The sequence below is a fragment of the Sitophilus oryzae genome, unplaced genomic scaffold (genome assembly GCF_002938485.1).
Source record: "Sitophilus oryzae breed Bouriz unplaced genomic scaffold, Soryzae_2.0 scaffold_119_pilon_pilon, whole genome shotgun sequence".
NCBI classification, from domain to species: domain Eukaryota; kingdom Metazoa; phylum Arthropoda; class Insecta; order Coleoptera; family Curculionidae; genus Sitophilus; species Sitophilus oryzae.
In genome coordinates this window covers 1,079,299-1,095,705 of record NW_022145837.1, presented here as the reverse complement: position 1 = coordinate 1,095,705, position 16,407 = coordinate 1,079,299, and the positions used below count along the sequence as shown (strand labels likewise).

At 33.2% G+C, this 16,407-nt stretch overlaps 4 protein-coding genes across 4 annotated transcripts; 2 read left to right on the top strand and 2 right to left on the bottom strand.

Moving 5' to 3' along the window:
• Positions 1 to 52: 52 nt before the first annotated feature.
• LOC115891838 (transmembrane protein 59-like) lies at positions 53 to 2,065 on the bottom strand. Its single transcript, XM_030912419.1, has 6 exons — positions 1,764 to 2,065; positions 1,606 to 1,708; positions 1,473 to 1,552; positions 1,238 to 1,413; positions 997 to 1,182; positions 53 to 941 (listed from the first exon to the last, which is right to left on the bottom strand). Exons 1-6 carry the CDS (start codon positions 1,875 to 1,877, stop codon positions 776 to 778), a joined length of 825 nt encoding a protein of 274 aa, XP_030768279.1. The 5' UTR covers positions 1,878 to 2,065; the 3' UTR covers positions 53 to 775.
• An 89-nt stretch (positions 2,066 to 2,154) lies between these two features.
• Positions 2,155 to 2,776, top strand: LOC115891783. Its single transcript, XM_030912343.1, has 4 exons — positions 2,155 to 2,237; positions 2,292 to 2,472; positions 2,534 to 2,667; positions 2,736 to 2,776. Exons 1-4 carry the CDS (start codon positions 2,186 to 2,188, stop codon positions 2,774 to 2,776), a joined length of 408 nt encoding a protein of 135 aa, XP_030768203.1. The 5' UTR covers positions 2,155 to 2,185.
• A 749-nt stretch (positions 2,777 to 3,525) lies between these two features.
• LOC115891837 (zinc finger matrin-type protein 2) lies at positions 3,526 to 4,363 on the bottom strand. The gene has a single exon (XM_030912418.1). It carries the CDS (start codon positions 4,265 to 4,267, stop codon positions 3,668 to 3,670), a length of 600 nt encoding a protein of 199 aa, XP_030768278.1. The 5' UTR covers positions 4,268 to 4,363; the 3' UTR covers positions 3,526 to 3,667.
• Positions 4,364 to 4,505: 142 nt separating this feature from the next.
• Positions 4,506 to 15,871, top strand: LOC115891835 (proteasome adapter and scaffold protein ECM29). The gene is made up of 29 exons (XM_030912417.1): positions 4,506 to 4,573; positions 4,679 to 4,809; positions 4,863 to 4,979; positions 5,030 to 5,434; positions 5,484 to 5,623; positions 5,681 to 5,944; positions 6,266 to 6,489; positions 6,589 to 6,802; positions 6,884 to 7,109; positions 7,172 to 7,367; positions 7,430 to 7,627; positions 7,676 to 7,822; positions 8,540 to 8,757; positions 8,896 to 8,997; positions 9,062 to 9,305; positions 9,536 to 9,616; positions 10,209 to 10,383; positions 10,456 to 10,662; positions 10,756 to 10,837; positions 10,901 to 11,039; positions 11,092 to 11,195; positions 11,261 to 11,605; positions 11,764 to 12,079; positions 12,184 to 12,369; positions 12,430 to 12,521; positions 12,628 to 12,791; positions 12,956 to 13,248; positions 13,320 to 13,559; positions 15,495 to 15,871. The coding sequence occupies exons 1-29, from the start codon at positions 4,549 to 4,551 to the stop codon at positions 15,695 to 15,697; spliced, it is 5,478 nt and encodes a 1,825-aa protein (XP_030768277.1). The 5' UTR covers positions 4,506 to 4,548; the 3' UTR covers positions 15,698 to 15,871.
• Positions 15,872 to 16,407: the final 536 nt, after the last annotated feature.

The window sequence follows — 16,407 nt, the reverse complement described above, 5'->3', positions numbered from 1 at the left end:
AACAAAGCTAACTTCATTATAAATTATGTCACTAAAAATAAAAATTCAAAAAGTTTGTTAAAATTTTATTTTAAACTTTACAGACTAATTTTTGGTATATTTAATTGTACACGGTTACGCAATATCAAGAGAAATTCTTTAAAAATAAAGAGGTAAATGCAAAAAATCAATTTGCTCTACAATATCCAATAGATAGCTTAATTTTTAAGTAGTTTCAATCACAATAAGGTAAATATACATTTGAAATATTCACAAAATACATACATTATAATATTGCTTAATGACTATTTATAGTAATCTTGGAAAAAGAGTTTCTCGTGTACAATGAAGTAACATCTAGTTTCAATATTTGATAGAATAATTTTATTTTTATGTATTGTACAATTCTATAAAATTGAAACTAAATGTATGGTATAAAATATAAAGTAAAAAACTAATATGAAACATTCTTTGGGTAATAAAAAACTTACTTAAGTCTAAAAGCATGGCATTAGTATGAGATCCAAATTCAAAAATATATATCACAAGTCACAGACTTCAACACAAAAAATATAATCTTATAAACAAGTCTTCTTGCATTCTTTTAAACGAAAACAGTATAATATATAAAAATTTCGTTGTTAATATTAATAATTCTTTAACATTCCAATATATCAAGCCTTAAAAAATTTATAAAATATTATAACGTGCCTTTCTATACTTACAGTGAGTTCAAAATTATTTTTTTAAATCACTCAAGCCTTTTATCATCGAATATATAAATTATTTGTGAAATTTAGACTTCTTCGTGATTTTTCACTACATCTGCGTATTTTGGTGGTAAGTTATCATCAGTTTCAGAGTACTTTGGTAACAAACTATCACATGCTGTTTCAAACAAAGTCTTCCTTACAGACATATCATCGGATAACTCCAGTATTACTCCATATTCTAGATCTTCACTAAGAATTGAACACATTTAAGATAACAATTTATGCCTTAAATTATTATATTTACTTTTTTTTTGGTTCCATGATTGAGACCAGAGACATTACCATTATCCCTATTACTACTACAAAAGCTCCGAACAATACCAACGCTAGTATCCAACGTGGGATGCCCGAAGTTTTGGAAACACACTCCAACCAACTGTCTTTCAATACAACTCTGACCGCATAAATTTTTCTTTCAATAGGCATTGTCCTAAGAGAAAAATCTGATTTTTTTCTGTAAAATAACAGTGAGAAACAACTCAAACCTTATATGTGTCTCGGGTATTTTATAGTCAATGTTGAATCCGATCTCTAGCTGACTTTTAAAGCTTGGATCCGACATAAGCATGTCACTTTCCAGTAAGTCTGTATCCGGCTCGCCTATTACTAGTTCGTTCTTTGATTTTTCATTGATAGGTTCTACCAGCATTTTCACATCATTCTTGAAGTAAAAACACACATTTTTTTATATGTAAAACGTAGTTTATAAGTTGTGTTTACCTCTGTATTAGATGAAATCAAATGACATCCTATGGCGCACACTTTTCTTTCTTTTGTGAAGCCAAACGAATCATTACAAGCTTAAAAAAATTGACTTTTAGACTAAAATATAGTAATTTAGTTATATACTAACATATTTGGCAGTCTTTAGCAGCCAGTTTTATGTCCAATCCAGTAAATTTCAGTATACTGAAAAATCTGCATCCTGTTTGACAGACAACTCTTTCAAATGTATTCTAAAAGTTAAAAAAAATTCTAATTGTTTTTTAAATGAATAAATGAAATACCCACCGGTTCAAGAGCGGGTAATTTTTCTTTTTCGCACAAACTTATACATTTATCTTGCAAAAAACCAAAACTATAGGGTACTAAACTTAATATTGACCAAACCACATAAAACTTCATTGTTCTTTGTGTACCAATCCTTTATATTGTTCTTAAACTACCTGTACTTGTTAATACCAATAAAATATATAAGTTTATATCAAAATTATAGTGTGTTTATGTAAAAAATACCGCTTTTTATATATTTTAAAAGGAAATTTTTCAGGATAATTTTTTCGATTTGACAAAGCTGTCAAAATTGTAAACAAAGTTCGAAGCGCCATCTATCATCCAAAAAATACAATATTTAGATGAATTAGGCAACCAGATAAACGTTATTTGAATAATATTGCCGCATTTATGACGTTGCGTCATTGTATTTTTACAAAATGCAAGAAATATTTCTATTTATTTGTGTTTTAGGTCTAGCAAAATACTCAGGTATCTGGGAAGAAGTATTATGAAGCTTGTAATGTCTAGATTTGTTAATTTTAGTGTGCGAAATTTATACACCGATTTTTTTCAATGAAGAAGAAGTTAGGCATGTTAGGGAGGTTCCCAAAGAAAAGCCCCCTTGTAAGGAAGCTGCTCTGGTTAAAATTTTAGCTGATTGTCAAGTAATCAGTCCGGAAAGTATAGTTGATATCGCCATAACTGATTTTGATTCAGCTTGCAAGTAAATAAAAGTTTGAACTTGTTTTATTATTTTTTTCTACTCAAAATTAAATTAATTTCAGGATAGTTTCTACACAGACCAGGAAAGTGGAGAAATTGTACAAAAATTGCACTGCTTCAGGCCTGTATATGTACTTGATCAATGGACTGCTATCATTTGATGAGAAATTATGTAAAAGTAACGAGTTTTATAATGGTAAGCGTATAATATATATTTTATATAATATTTCTGTATTTTTATGTAAGAATTTGTTTTCTTTTAAGAATATGACCGTTACGATAATTTTCAATCTCTTACCAACTGAATTGAAAAATTTAACAGTGGAAAAGAAAAATTTGAAGAGAACTATCAGGTTTTGGCTAAAGCGGAATACTGATCGCCTGTAGCTTAAGTTATAAGTAATTGATCTTTATTTTTGTTTGTATTTATATTTATTTTTGTTTCATACTTCTTGGTTTTTTTTAGTTTTTTAGTTTTTAGTTGTTAATTTTTTAAGTTAAACCGGTCCGCGTACAGAGCTCTGTCTCTCTGCGGTTTATCATGTAGTTATACATTGTAAATTAACTGGTATTAATAAATAAATAAATAAATAAATAAAATAAATAAATATAAGGAAAAAAACTTTGTTATAGATCTTACAAAGACATCCTAGACTGTTATTACATCAAAACAGCCAAAGTTTGCGGTCTAAATGCAGCCTCAACCCTGAAAGAACTCATGACGGACATCATGGACTGTACAATCAAAGAAAAATGTAGTGTTTCTTCGAATCCAGCGGTCAGGAAACCAATGCCCGAAAAATATATCGACATCATTAACAAGGTAACCATGTTTGACTTAAATTAATTTGTTCTTTTATTAAATCACCGTTTTCTTTATTTCAGGCACCTTCAAAAATATCTTTACACTTAATTTTTATTTGTATAAATGTATTTTTAATTTTTCTACACTCTAAATACTAAAAAAACCCGATTTAAATCTTTATTTGAAAATTATGTGTTATATGCAACCAGTAAAACATTTTTTGTTATATTTTAACATATCAAAACTGCAGTTTACCCTCTAAGTATTTATTATTTTAGTACAATTCTCACTACACCTATAATTTATTATAATTAAATACATGTTCTGAAAACTCTGCCTTATTCTACCTTAATATGCAATTTTTAAAGATATTTTGGTCCAAGTTAGTACATCATTTGCTCTTTTTTGATGTACCAAAGCCGGAGAACCCCATAATACTTGCTAGTTCGCTTGGTACCTCTGATTCTTCCTCGGCTTCTTCAATTTTTCTCTTTTCTTTTCGTTTTTCCCTTCGGTATTCCTTAAGTTTCTCTTCCTCTTCTGCTATCTCGTTCAATCTTGCCTGTAGATCATAGTCTTTCTTTTTTTCCTCCATTTTCCTTTTATTCACATCAAATCTTTTCTTAACTGAGTCCAAGGAGCTCCTTTCTATCTTCATGGACATGCCCAAATTCCTCTGATGCTTTTTGCCATTGATGTGGTCAAGAAAATTGATTGAATCTTTTACTACACAATCACAAACGTTACAGTAATAGCCCCCAGATTGAGACGTGGGAGTGTTCTTGTTTATAACGATACTTTTACCGAGTTTTGAGTCCAAGTCTACCTTATATTCTCTAGTCTTGAGGAGTTCTCGTTTGACAGGGGGCCCCTTTTTCGACTTTTCAGCCTCTTCTTTTTGTTCTTTCTCGGATCTTTTGCGTTCTTCGGCTAGTTTTTCGTATTCTTCGCGATCCCATTTTCGTCGGTGATCGTCTGGTCTCATAGACATTGTTATTATTTAATTTTAAATCTTCAAAATTTTTAAAAATCAACAAAATAATATTTTTTTGACAATTAACAAACTGTCAATGGCAAATTACTAATTTACCATAGAGAAAGTAATAACATCTTTTTACATCTTTCTCTATGGAATTTACCCAGTGTTACCAATAGTGGTATTTTATTTATGACTAACTTCAATTGCTTCAAATTCCATAGAATAATAATGTTTAACAGGCACTACCAAAACAGCTGATTGTCAAAATTATAACAATTTTAAAAATAAAAGTCATGGCCGGAGCTGTAGATGAATTAAGTAAGTTTTTAAATAACTTAAAACAATTGTTGTTAATTATTTTATGCATTGTTCAATAGGCCCATTAGATATAGTTCTTTTCATATTAATTTACGAATTTTTTAGTGCTCTTGGAGCGAGTTTTTCTCAGATTGGGATCAGCTGAAACCGATGAACAACTGCAAAATGTTTTATGTAAATTTTTACCACCCGTTTTACTGAAACTATCATCCCAACAAGAAGGAGTTCGAAAAAAGGTAAAAATTCATTAGATTTTAATTCAAAACTAACATTTTTTTGGCGTCTTTAGGTTATGGAATTGTTAATTCACGTAAATAAAAGAATCAAAACAAGACCCTTGGTACAGCTGCCAGTAGAAGCTCTGTTAACTCAGTACCAAGACCCCGAAGCTACTTCTTTTGTAACTGTAAGGCTTAATACATCATTAAATTATTATATCTAATTCATATTTTGTAGAACTTTACAATAATTTATATAAAATCGGGATTTCCAAGACTACCGATAGAAAAACAAGCTGAATTAGTCCCTGTAGTACTGAACGCTTTACAGAACAAGCCTGTTTCACATTTGGACAGCTTGCTTTTGATCATAGTACCTTTGTTAGGTAAAGTTAAGGTACCTACAGAGCCTGAAAAGGTGGCTACATTATTTGGCTTGAATGAAAAACCTCAAATTACGAAGCATCTCTTGGAAATATTACTGGACATGCTTCTGTTGCCTTACAGTGCACTTTCTCCACAGTCTAACGATGGGGAATCACAGAATGGTAGTGTTTCTTTACCAGTACCACCTGGAATGAGTGAGATTGCGTATAAAAGAATAACAAATAATATTCCTATGAAACCTGAGGAACTAGAAGAGGTGAGGCAACCCTGTATAACTTTTTTTTTAATAAATTAAGATTTTGTAGGTAAAATTAGGTATAGTAAAGTTCTTAGCGCATGGAGTGTTTAAAAATGATGATATTCTACCACATTTAGTGATAGCTGCAGCTGATACAAGGTTTGCAGTTGCCAATCTAGCTGATAATGAGCTAAAGAAAGTTGTAGGGTAAGTTTATACAGGGTTAGACAGAGTTTTATGCTCATAGAACTTCTGATTTCTTAGTGGTGTAGACTGGACTTCAACTCACATCTCCCAACCATTGTTCACGTTATTTTTGGGTACAAAACCAGCAAAAGAGGATCAGAAAAGAGTACCGGCTAACACCAGGATTAGATTGAAGCTTCTGACGTATTTGTGCAGGGTTACAGGGTCAGGATTTTTATTTCCTGGAAGTATACAGGTGGTTTTTGATAGTTTGTATGGAGAAAACACTAATACCAGGTTGAAAACGCTGGCGTTGAATTTTACAGCAAATCTCATAAGATAGTAAGTATTTAATTTGAAGATATACACATTTATATACGTAATTTACTGTGTATTAAAAAATATATTCATAGGGGGTAGATCTGGATAAAGGAAGTGCATTTTTATTTTTCATTGTTCAAATATGTAAAAAATCGAGTTATTTGAGTTGAACAATAAAAGAACATTTTGAGAGATGCTGCTTTATTCTGAGAATTATTCTGATGAATCTGCGGCTCTAAAAAGTTTTCTAATAAAAAAATACCATAGGCGTGTTTTTGGGGTTGAAATACACTGTAAGTTAAAATAAAAAACGTTATTTATGAAACACCCTGTATTTTTAAGCGCGACAGGTGATGCCTTAAAGAAAGTAGCTCCCGTGCTTTTGGCAGGCTTGACAAAACAAGTAAAAGAAGGTGAAGAGGCACATCAAGGTCAGGCCTACGTAACCATAGGCATGTTGGCTCAGAAATACCCCCAAATCGTGTTTCACGACGTTGGATTGCTGGAATTGTACTTTAAAAACCTCGAAGAGGCCAATCCAGAGTTAAAAATACAAGTGAGAGAGGGTAAGTCAGAATATTACTAACGGTTTGTTTATATTCTGCTTTTTTTTTAATTTTATATTTTTATTAGGTTATCTTTTACACATATCTATGTTGTTACAGGCTTGCTTAACCTCATTCTCGCCTACAAATATGACATATTTCCTCTTGAATCGGACAAAGATGGCAGACTATCCTTACTTTTCGCGTTGATCAAAATAAAAATGAGCGCAGAAGAACCGATGGTGCGTTTCGCTAGCGTTCGCACTTTGGCCACCATTTTCCCTCCAGATCACGTGCCTTCAAAGTTTCTTTTGTTGGTAGCCACCGGAGATGGGTAAGCAGTGTTGCCAGTCTTATTAGGATATTTGATTTTAATTTTTTATGGTAAAATTTTTCGTTTTTCTTCAATTTTAAGGAAAGACGAAGTTTCTCAAGAAGCTTTCAAGTCAATCTACGGTTCTGCCCGTAAAAACGACATAGATTTGTCAAAAGAGAAACCAGATAAAAAGATAACAATGCCATCTTTCGAGGAAATCACTAACTATGTATATAGCGAGGCCGAAACCAACATTACAGACAAAAAAAGAACGGTTAACGTCGGCAACCATGCCTTGCCCTTCAACGTAAAGACGTACGTGGAGGTTAGTATGGTGTTATGTTGCCAGATCGAGTATTTTTTCCTTGAATCTGACGATTTTTTTAGATTTTGTTGTATTTGCGACTGTGTTTGGTAAGGAAACTGGAAGTGCCGCTTACTAGAGAGGTTTTGAAGCATCCTTGCGAGTATACACCGAAAATAGCGAAGCATTTGCGTGAATTGTACGATAAATGCGATAAAAAAACGAATTTTTTGGTGCAGTACGGCGAATTGGTTAGGAGATTGATGTTGGCGCATCCAGGTATATATTTAAATTTGAAGCACTCTGTATACACGATTTAAAAACATTTTTCTATCTTTCAGCTATGGAAACGCTGAGTTGTATGACTGAACTCATTGGCTCAGTGCCAGAACTGAAATCTCTGATCTCAAACGATGCGCAGTGGATCAGGGATCAGCTGAGCAACACCAAGGAAGAAGTGAGAGAATACGACGCCATTTTGTACTCGTTAGTTCTGATCGAGAGGGAGGATTTCGAAGAGGGCGTTAAGTACTTAATAGGTACGACAGAATTTTTGGTTTATTTTGTTTTCTATTGATTTTCTTTAGGACAAACGAGTAGCAAAAGCTTGGAGGCTCAACATGGAGCCTTGTTAGCTATTGGGAGTTGTTTGGAGAATTATATTTTGATGAAAAAATTGAAGAAAAAACCTTTTGATAAGAACGATCTTGTAAGAACTTGCATAGAAACTCTTGGTAAGTAGGTGTTTTAGGAATCTTGAATTTTTTTTAGATATTCAGAGTAATTCAAATAAAAAAAGGTTACTTTTTAAATAATTTTTTGATGGTTTTTGGTGATTTTTTAAAGTATTATCTAAAATAAATGGAACACCCTGTATATTATTGCATTTTTGGGCACATTTCTGATCGCTTTACGTAATCCAGGGTTATTATTAAATTTGTTCTGATAGTTAATCTAATTATAAATAAATAAATAAAATATATTTCGCAGTATTTTTTCAAAAAAATATATTAAAAATACAGGTTGATGTCCCTAAATCAAAACAACCCTCTGTATTTACTACAATTAGTCTGTACTTACTTTACTATAAATATCGCAATAGTAAATTTTACAGGGTGTATAAAATTTAATGTCAAAATTGTTAAAATATAAATAGTAGTTTTTCTTGGATTTTTTAAATGCAACGCCCTGTATATTTTTTTCTTTTAAATGCGGAATTAAGAAATGAATATTTTTTGTATATAAAGTGTCTCCAAATCTGTAACAGTTTTGCAGATATTTGAAGTATTATAAAATAAAATACAAGACAAATATTATATATCTTTGATAAAAATACTTTTGAATAAACTCTATATATAATGATAAAATTAAAATTCAGACATACAGGACTTCGAATAACTAAATCTATACAAAATATATACAGTATGTCACAAAATACCATATTATTTCAGTCGGATTTTTGAAGCATTCCAATCAGCTCTTAGTAGGAGCTGCAGCTACCAGTATAGGCTCTATAGCAAGAGTGAGAGCTTTACCGTTAGATTCTGGTAAATCCCCGACAGTTACGGGAAGTCCCGACGCAAAAAGACCCGCCATAGAGGGCGTTTCCAAGATGGAACTCGTCCAAAAACTGTTAGATATCATGAACAACGTCAAACTATCAGCCAAGGCTAGTATACTGATTTAATTATAGATATTATGTCGTATATTAACATACCAAATCTCGTTTATTTATCTATAAAAAAAAAGTTTTAGAAGTGAGGCACTTCTATGAAACACCCGGTATATTGTGGAAATATTTTTTTAGGTTAGAGAAAGGGCTGCAAGGTCCTTAGGTCTGTTATGTGTTGGTGAAAAATTTGTACACACTAAGGAAGTACTTCAGGGATTATTAGGTACTGCTAAAGAGGTAAAAAAAACTTCTTTTTAAATTTTATTTCTGTAATAAATTTAAAAAAATATGTTTGTTTAAGACAAAAGATGTGGAAGTTCACTTCACCATCGGCGAATCTTTGGTGATGTGCTGTCAGAGCGTTTGGTCACCGGAATCACGTGATTTTTGGAGGATCTTGCCCGAAGATCACACTCCAGATTCAACAGAACCTTTACAGGATGATTATTTGGATTGGTTGTTGGACGAAATGCTGAAATTGGCTCGTCAAACTCATCCAAATTCAAAACAGGCTTCCTGTATTTGGTTGTTGGCTGTTATAAAAGGTATTATTTCTTTAGATTACACAGTAGGTTTCTTATTTTAATGCGAATATATCTACCATTCAAGTTAAAATGACAACTAACAACTCTTACTGTTATATATTTTTTTGTTGGTCAAACTATACATCAATCTTTTGTCAGTCTCTTTAAAAATCAAATGTTTAGTGATATTTGAATAATTAAAGTGTGATGTTCGGAGAATATATGTTTTTATTGACAAATTTCAATTTTAGGGTGTGGTGAAAGAGGTCCTATAACAAAAAGACTTCAGGAAGTCCAGAATACTTTTATGGCACTTCTCAGTGAAAGCAACGGTAAGTATTTACGTCAATATAATAGATTAAAATTTTATATTTTGTATGAAATGCAACATTTTCTTGGTGTTTTATTTGGCTATAAATTATTTTCAAGGTGATAGAATTTTTAAGGAAGTGATAGTCATACAACAACATGTTATGAATAAATGTAAAAATTATGCTTTTTCTATCTAAAATAAAACATCTTCCTTGTACTTATTTAGCTACAGACATACATAATCATGCTGATATAAATATTCAAAGGTATACATCGCTCTTAAAGAAGTGGGTATCGTATAACAACATGTTATGGAAATGAACAACAGGAAATCCCATGCAAATTTTAAGGGTGTCGTTTATTGGCTCTATTTGTTTGTTGTCATTCTTGTTGTTGCTTCTTTTAAATCTATGGCATAGCCTTTTTGCTGTAGATCATTACTTATATTCTTGATTGCCGATGATAAGGATTCATTATTTTGTCTGTATACATCCACGAATCTTGTTCTTCCTGTAATTCTATGGTCAAATTGATACTGAGTATGTGTTTTTCAGATGTTACAAACTCTATTCTGTGTTGTCTGTTTCTTTTATATAACAAATGTTATTGTAGATATTGTACAAGATGCAGCTTCTAAAGGTCTCTGCGTTGTTTACGACACTTACAAGTCTGAAGAACTACTCAGCGCATTGGTGAGGCAGTTAACATCAGGAACTCGAAATGTTGGACAGGTAGCAAGTGATACTAAACTTTTTGAAGAAGGGCAACTGGGAAAATCACCTACAGGGTGAGCTGAAAAATTCTGCGATCTTTAGAATTTATTCTTCAATTCATTGACACATACATTTTTGACTTTCAGAGGAAATTTAACGACCTACAAAGAACTATGTTCTTTGGCCTCAGATTTAAATAAACCAGACTTGATCTACCAGTTCATGCATTTGGCCAATCACAACGCGATATGGAACTCTAAAAAAGGAGCTGCCTTTGGGTTTTCTAGTATAGCAGAAAGATGTGGGGAAGATCTGAAGACTTACTTGCCTGAAATCATTCCAAAATTGTACAGGTCAGTAAAGATTAGTGTATAGATTTATTGATTGATCTGAAGAGTTTCTAAGTTAATTTTTGAAACGCCCTGTATTATACTGTATTTGTTTAGGTATCAGTATGACCCTACGCCGAGTATACAAGCTTCAATGTCGAATATTTGGAGAGTTTTGGTTTCAGAGCCTCAGAAAATGGTAAGAGTTTTTATTCTGTAGCTATAACCTACAAAAAAAAACATTCATTTTTGTATTTTTTAGTTGGATCAGTATTATAACGAAATTCTTAGAGATTTGTTGGATAACTTGAACTCTGGCCAATACAGGGTGAGACAGTCTTGTTGTCTAGCCTTACAAGACTTTTTGAAAGGATCTGCTAATAGATCTATACATGATGCAGGTAAAAATTCCATATTCTAGACTAGTCTTTAAGAACTTTTTTTATTATATAGCTGACCACATGGATGAATTGTGGAACAAGCTATTCAGAGTGATGGACGATCATCACGAAGCTACAAGACTCGCTGCCAATCGCACCACAAGAGTTCTTAGTAAAGTAAACAAATAATCACTTTTTAAAACAATTTCTTATATTATAAAACGATTTTCATTTATATTTAGCTGTGTATCAGAGGCTGTGACGTTTCACAAGGCAAAGCAGGTGTCAAAATGGTGGAAGCAATTCTTCCCCCACTCCTAAACACCGGAATAACTCACACAGTTACAGAAATACGTTTGGTGAGTCTTCAAACAGTTTCTGAGCTGGTCTCATCGGCTGGGAAGCAACTGAAGCCATTCTTACCCAAACTTATACCTGCTTTGCTTCAAGCAACTGGTGAACTAGAATCGGCTAAGCTGTCGTATTTGAGTACCATGATGGGAGGTCAGTCTCAAGCTCAGGAAGCTATAGATAGTGCTAGAGCTTCTATAGCCAAGTCACATTTTACTACAGAGACTGTTTCTAAAGTAAGTCAAAGATTTATAGGCATTATTATAGGCCTTTAGCACCCCACGTTGGGCACCATACTGTTTATTCCTCCTTTTTTTTGCACTAATTCATTTACACCCCGTATATAAGAGTGGTTAAAAATAAACCATACAATCTTTTCATTATTTTTTTCTAGAGCTTACAATACGCCGATTCCTCAATACTTGAAGAACTGGTACCAAGAATCGTGGAACTCATGAAAGGCTCTGTTGGATTGGGTACTCGAATTGCCTGTGCCCATTTTATTACATTACTGGTAGTCCAATTGGGTAAAGAAGTCCAACCCTACTCGGGAAAATTCTTGGCGGCTTTGGTAAACGGTTTGACAGATAGAAATTCGGCTGTCAGAAAACACTACGCCACTGCCATTGGTCACCTGGTGTCCACTGCTAAGGAATCCAGTCTGGAGAAGCTTTTTGACAAGTTACAGCTGTGGTATTTTGAGAGAGAAGGTTAGTTGTATCAAATATTACTCTAACTACTATAACTGGTTGTTTGAAATACCTTGTATATAATTTGGGTTTCTAATGCATATTTTATCCTGGTTTTCTTAAAGATGATTCTATCAGATCTGCCTGCGCCTACACAATCCAATCTATAGGCATACACAACCAAGAAATACTAAAATCGCATTCAGAGACCGTTTTGCCTTTGGTGTTCTTCGCTATGCACGCAGAGAAAAGTCCAGAAACACAAAACACTCTGGACGTCTGGACTGAAATCTGGTCGGAACACAGTCCTGGTGAGTTTTTTTTGGTTTAAAAGTGTCTTTTGGATTGTTCGTTTGTGTCTTTTTTGATAGGTACTGAAACTGGTATTAGGCAGAATATTGAGCAGATTTGTAAGATGTTACAGAGTGCTTTAGAATCGCCATCTTGGACTACGAAATCTCAGGTTAGTAAACTTGTAAGGTATTGTATTTTTTATTTCATCATTTAAAAGATTATGGTTTATACAATAATAATAATGAATTAAACTATTTTTTTTATATAAAACTTAGGCAGCAAATGCTATAGCTACTGTTGCTAGCAAACTGGGTAGTACCATGGAAGCAAAACACAGGAACACACTTTTGAGTATACTCTTGAATGGTTTGAGTGGAAGAACATGGAATGGCAAAGACAAATTACTCAAAGCTTTGAGCAGTATATGCACTAACTGCAGGTATCTAAAACGAATAATACCATGCAATCGAAAAAAAACGGGCGTCAAAGACAGCTGAGGAATGATTGATGATAATTTTGACTGATGATAATTATTTTCCAACCGTATTTGACGCTGTTTTTTTTTACTATACGATACTATAACTCTTTTTACTGTAAATTTAGAGATTCCTTGAAAGAAGACCAAGAAGTAAATGTGTCTAACATTATACAGGCTGTAGTGAAAGAATCGAAAAAAGATGAGATTGTTTACAAAATCAGCGCGTTACAATGTTTGGGCGAAGTTGTATCAGCTTTGGAGTTGGATACTTTCGAGGAAGTTTATAACATTATTCAACCCATTCTCAGTGGTAATAATGGTAAAAATGACGACAACGAAGAAGAGAAAACAGCGGAAGATGCCAAAAAAGGCAGAGAAAATGATATTAAACTCAAGGAAATAGCTTATGAAACTCTAGGTTAGCTTTTGACTAGATATATTGAGACACTGAAAACCTGTATTTTTTATATTTTTCTACATAAAATATAGGTAAAGCGTGGCCAAATAACAGTGAACAAACTCAGGTAAAGTACCGAGAACTCTACGCCAATCACATAGCAGATACAGTACCAAAAGTTACCAGGAACGTACAAGTCAGCGTCCTGTCAGCACTGTACAGTTTTGTAGATAAACTATTGCTGTTAAAACAAGAAAAATTGGAGGGTTCAGACAAATCAGCTTTGGAGAGGATAGTTTCAAAAACTGTCGAAGCAGTCAGCTATTCTTTAGGTTAGTTTTTTTTATTATTATAAATACGTTAAATATAATGTTTTACAATATTTTCAGAGCTTCAGCTATAATAGATTATATTTAGCTTAGATATATTATCTTCATTTCAGTAGTATACATTAAAATTTTTAAAATAAACACACCGGAAAAGTCTAGGAATATTACAATTTTATCCAGACATCGTCAGTAATTTTATTTTTTGCATTTCTGATATAATAAAATTAAAATAAACAAATGGTTTAGAAGACGTTTTGAAAATAAAAATGCGAAATTTACCGAAATTTTCAAATTTACCTTGATTTTTATTGAACTCAGATAAATACAGATAATATAAAAAATTTTTTATTCTAAACTGTGAATTAAAGAAAAAAAGGTAAAACCATTTTTACATAATATAGGGTATTGCCTCCTCTACTCTTCATTACAGCCCTACATCGTCTCTCCATGCTCCTGATTAGGTTGTCGATCTCTTCTTGAGGTACAGCCTGCCACGCTCCATTCACGGCCCGAACCAGATCCTTACGAGTTTCACGAGGCATACCCATTCTCAAAATTCTTCTTTGGACCGCGTCCCATACGTGCTCGATGGGGTTGAGGTCAGGAGATTGTGCCGGCCAGGGTAAGATGTTTAATTGATGAGCATTGATAAACTCACTTACCAATCTGGCTGTATGAGGCCAAACTCATTGGCATATGGTAACACGACAGGCTCAAGAATTAAATCACGGTATGTGATTTTTGTTAGAAACCTTTCAAGAAAAAAGAGATCGGTTTTTCGGCCTAACTGGACTCCTCCCCAGACCATAATTGTTCCACCTTGATAAGGGTGCACTTTTTGAACATGATCCAACCTAATAAGATTTCCTGGTTCTCTCCATACCCTAAGCCTTCTCGAAACCGGATGAATTCCAAAGCGTGACTCATCCGTGAAGAACATTGGCCCATTGTTCATTCGACCACTGAACATGATCTTGAGCCCACAAATATCGTACCTCTCGATTTCCTCTCAACCCTTAAGCTCCCAAGCTCAAGCTCCCCAGGGGCGTCTGCTTCTTAAGTTGACCTCTCTTAATCTATTGCGAACAGTGTCAGGATTAACGGTAACATTGTGTTTCCTGAAGAATTAAACTAAGCTCTGGTGCTGTAAGAGTGGGTAGGCGTCGAGCATTTAATTGTAAAAAATAATATTGCTGAGGGGTAGTAAAGCGATGTCGCCCTGTGTGTCTTTCAGCAACATCACCACTTTCACGGTAGCGTGCACTTAATCGCGATATTACACTTTCCGTTGTATTTATTCCAGCTTCGAGTATACCCACGGCCCTTAGCATTTCGTCTCTGTCAAGATGTCTACGCCCCATTATGTTGTTTAATACTAAACAAAGATATTTGAATGAATTCTGGCCAGTTATCATAAAAAACATAGCCAGTACAGGTTAAATTCGAACAATTGATGCTAGGTGCTTTTTATACATTTGACAAAAGAAGCACAAAAACTTCTGCAAATATGCGAAATTTAGAAATAACAAGAAAGAATCGGCCTAGAAATGTGTGGTTGTTTATTAAAAACATTTATTTTTTTAATAAAATGATATCCCTAGATTTTTCAGGTGTGTTTAGTTTATTTTTTTCTATGCGCTTAAAAACCGGCAACACTGTATGCCGCTTTTTATTTTGTCGCTCTGTCTGTCAACCAGTCATTTATATCTATCTCTATCGCATGCATTAAAATACAGACATGCATGTGAATATTAAAAGTAACATTTATAATTGACAACATGAAGTGATTATCGGAATATGTAATAATTAATTTCATGTACCATACAATCGGAAAAAAAACGGCGTCAGAGTAGGCTCGGAAATGTAATCATTTCCTAGCCAACTTGACGCCGTTTTTTTTTCGATCACACTTTTCAGGTATTTTTTTCTCTTCTTTAGGCATTTCCAAGCACACTAGACTGAGGAAAGAAGCCCTAAACATCATATTTTGCCTCGGTACCAAGCTGAAAGAACGCAGTGACGTCACGAGTGAGCTCAACAAAGTAGGGGAAGCATTTTCTAAAGCGTTGCCAGACTTAAGCAGTGATAACCAGCCAGAAATCAAGAGTAGGGTGAACGACATCAAGAAAATCTTCGCGTGATCGTTATAGGGTTATTGTGCTAAAAATAAGAGTAATTTATTTGAACGTAAATTATTTTTTATTTTAATGTGTTTTTGTCTCACCTGACTGATTTCTTTATGTAATTGGTGTAATAAATTTAAGAATAGTGTGTTTCATTTATTAATAAAGATTATACCGTGCTGGCCACTCTTACTTTTGGGTTATTATTTACATGCGTGGAAGTAAATCGCATAGGAATACTATTAAGTCGGAGTGAGAGAAATGCGACGGTGTGCTGTGGCGACGTTGCCACATATCTCCGGTACGCCTTTCCCTACTAAGTAAAGTAAAATTACGATTTAGAAAAAGATATCTAGATAAAATCATTAGATTCGTTTCTGAGCATCTGAAATGGAATTATAAGGATATCGTTAGGGTGTCAATTTTTTTATAACGAGAAAACGTCAGTAATCGCGATAATTTAAAAACTCGACTTTTTAACACGTAACACGCGACAACTCAAGAACCACTTTACATGTTGAATTTTGTTATTTTGATGTTCGTATCTTTTACAAGATGTTTAAATAAAAAAAATTCGATAGGCTTATTTTTTTTTTCATTAAAAAATTAAAAAAAAAACAGTAGAACGGTCCCTTAACATTTAAAGAAAACGCTATAAATAAACAAATTAAATAATACGAAGCGGAATTTTTTGATTGTTATAATTTTATTATCGTTACTGTAACAGT

Excerpts from the sequence above, each read along its gene's own strand:
- LOC115891838 (XM_030912419.1), bottom strand. The coding sequence starts at position 1,877 with ATGAAGTTTTATGTGGTTTGGTCAATATTAAGTTTAGTACCCTATAGT. Across the intron at positions 1,553-1,605 it reads TGCTAAAGACTGCCAAATAT|CTTGTAATGATTCGTTTGGC; the intron begins GTTAGTATATAA and ends AATTTTTTTAAG. Across the intron at positions 1,414-1,472 it reads TGATTTCATCTAATACAGAG|AATGATGTGAAAATGCTGGT; the intron begins GTAAACACAACT and ends TTTTACTTCAAG.
- LOC115891783 (XM_030912343.1), top strand. The coding sequence starts at position 2,186 with ATGCAAGAAATATTTCTATTTATTTGTGTTTTAGGTCTAGCAAAATAC. Across the intron at positions 2,238-2,291 it reads AGGTCTAGCAAAATACTCAG|TGTGCGAAATTTATACACCG; the intron begins GTATCTGGGAAG and ends TGTTAATTTTAG. Across the intron at positions 2,473-2,533 it reads GATTTTGATTCAGCTTGCAA|GATAGTTTCTACACAGACCA; the intron begins GTAAATAAAAGT and ends AATTAATTTCAG.
- LOC115891837 (XM_030912418.1), bottom strand. The coding sequence starts at position 4,267 with ATGTCTATGAGACCAGACGATCACCGACGAAAATGGGATCGCGAAGAA.
- LOC115891835 (XM_030912417.1), top strand. The coding sequence starts at position 4,549 with ATGGCCGGAGCTGTAGATGAATTAA. Across the intron at positions 11,606-11,763 it reads CTACAGAGACTGTTTCTAAA|AGCTTACAATACGCCGATTC; the intron begins GTAAGTCAAAGA and ends ATTTTTTTCTAG. Across the intron at positions 12,522-12,627 it reads CTTGGACTACGAAATCTCAG|GCAGCAAATGCTATAGCTAC; the intron begins GTTAGTAAACTT and ends TATAAAACTTAG.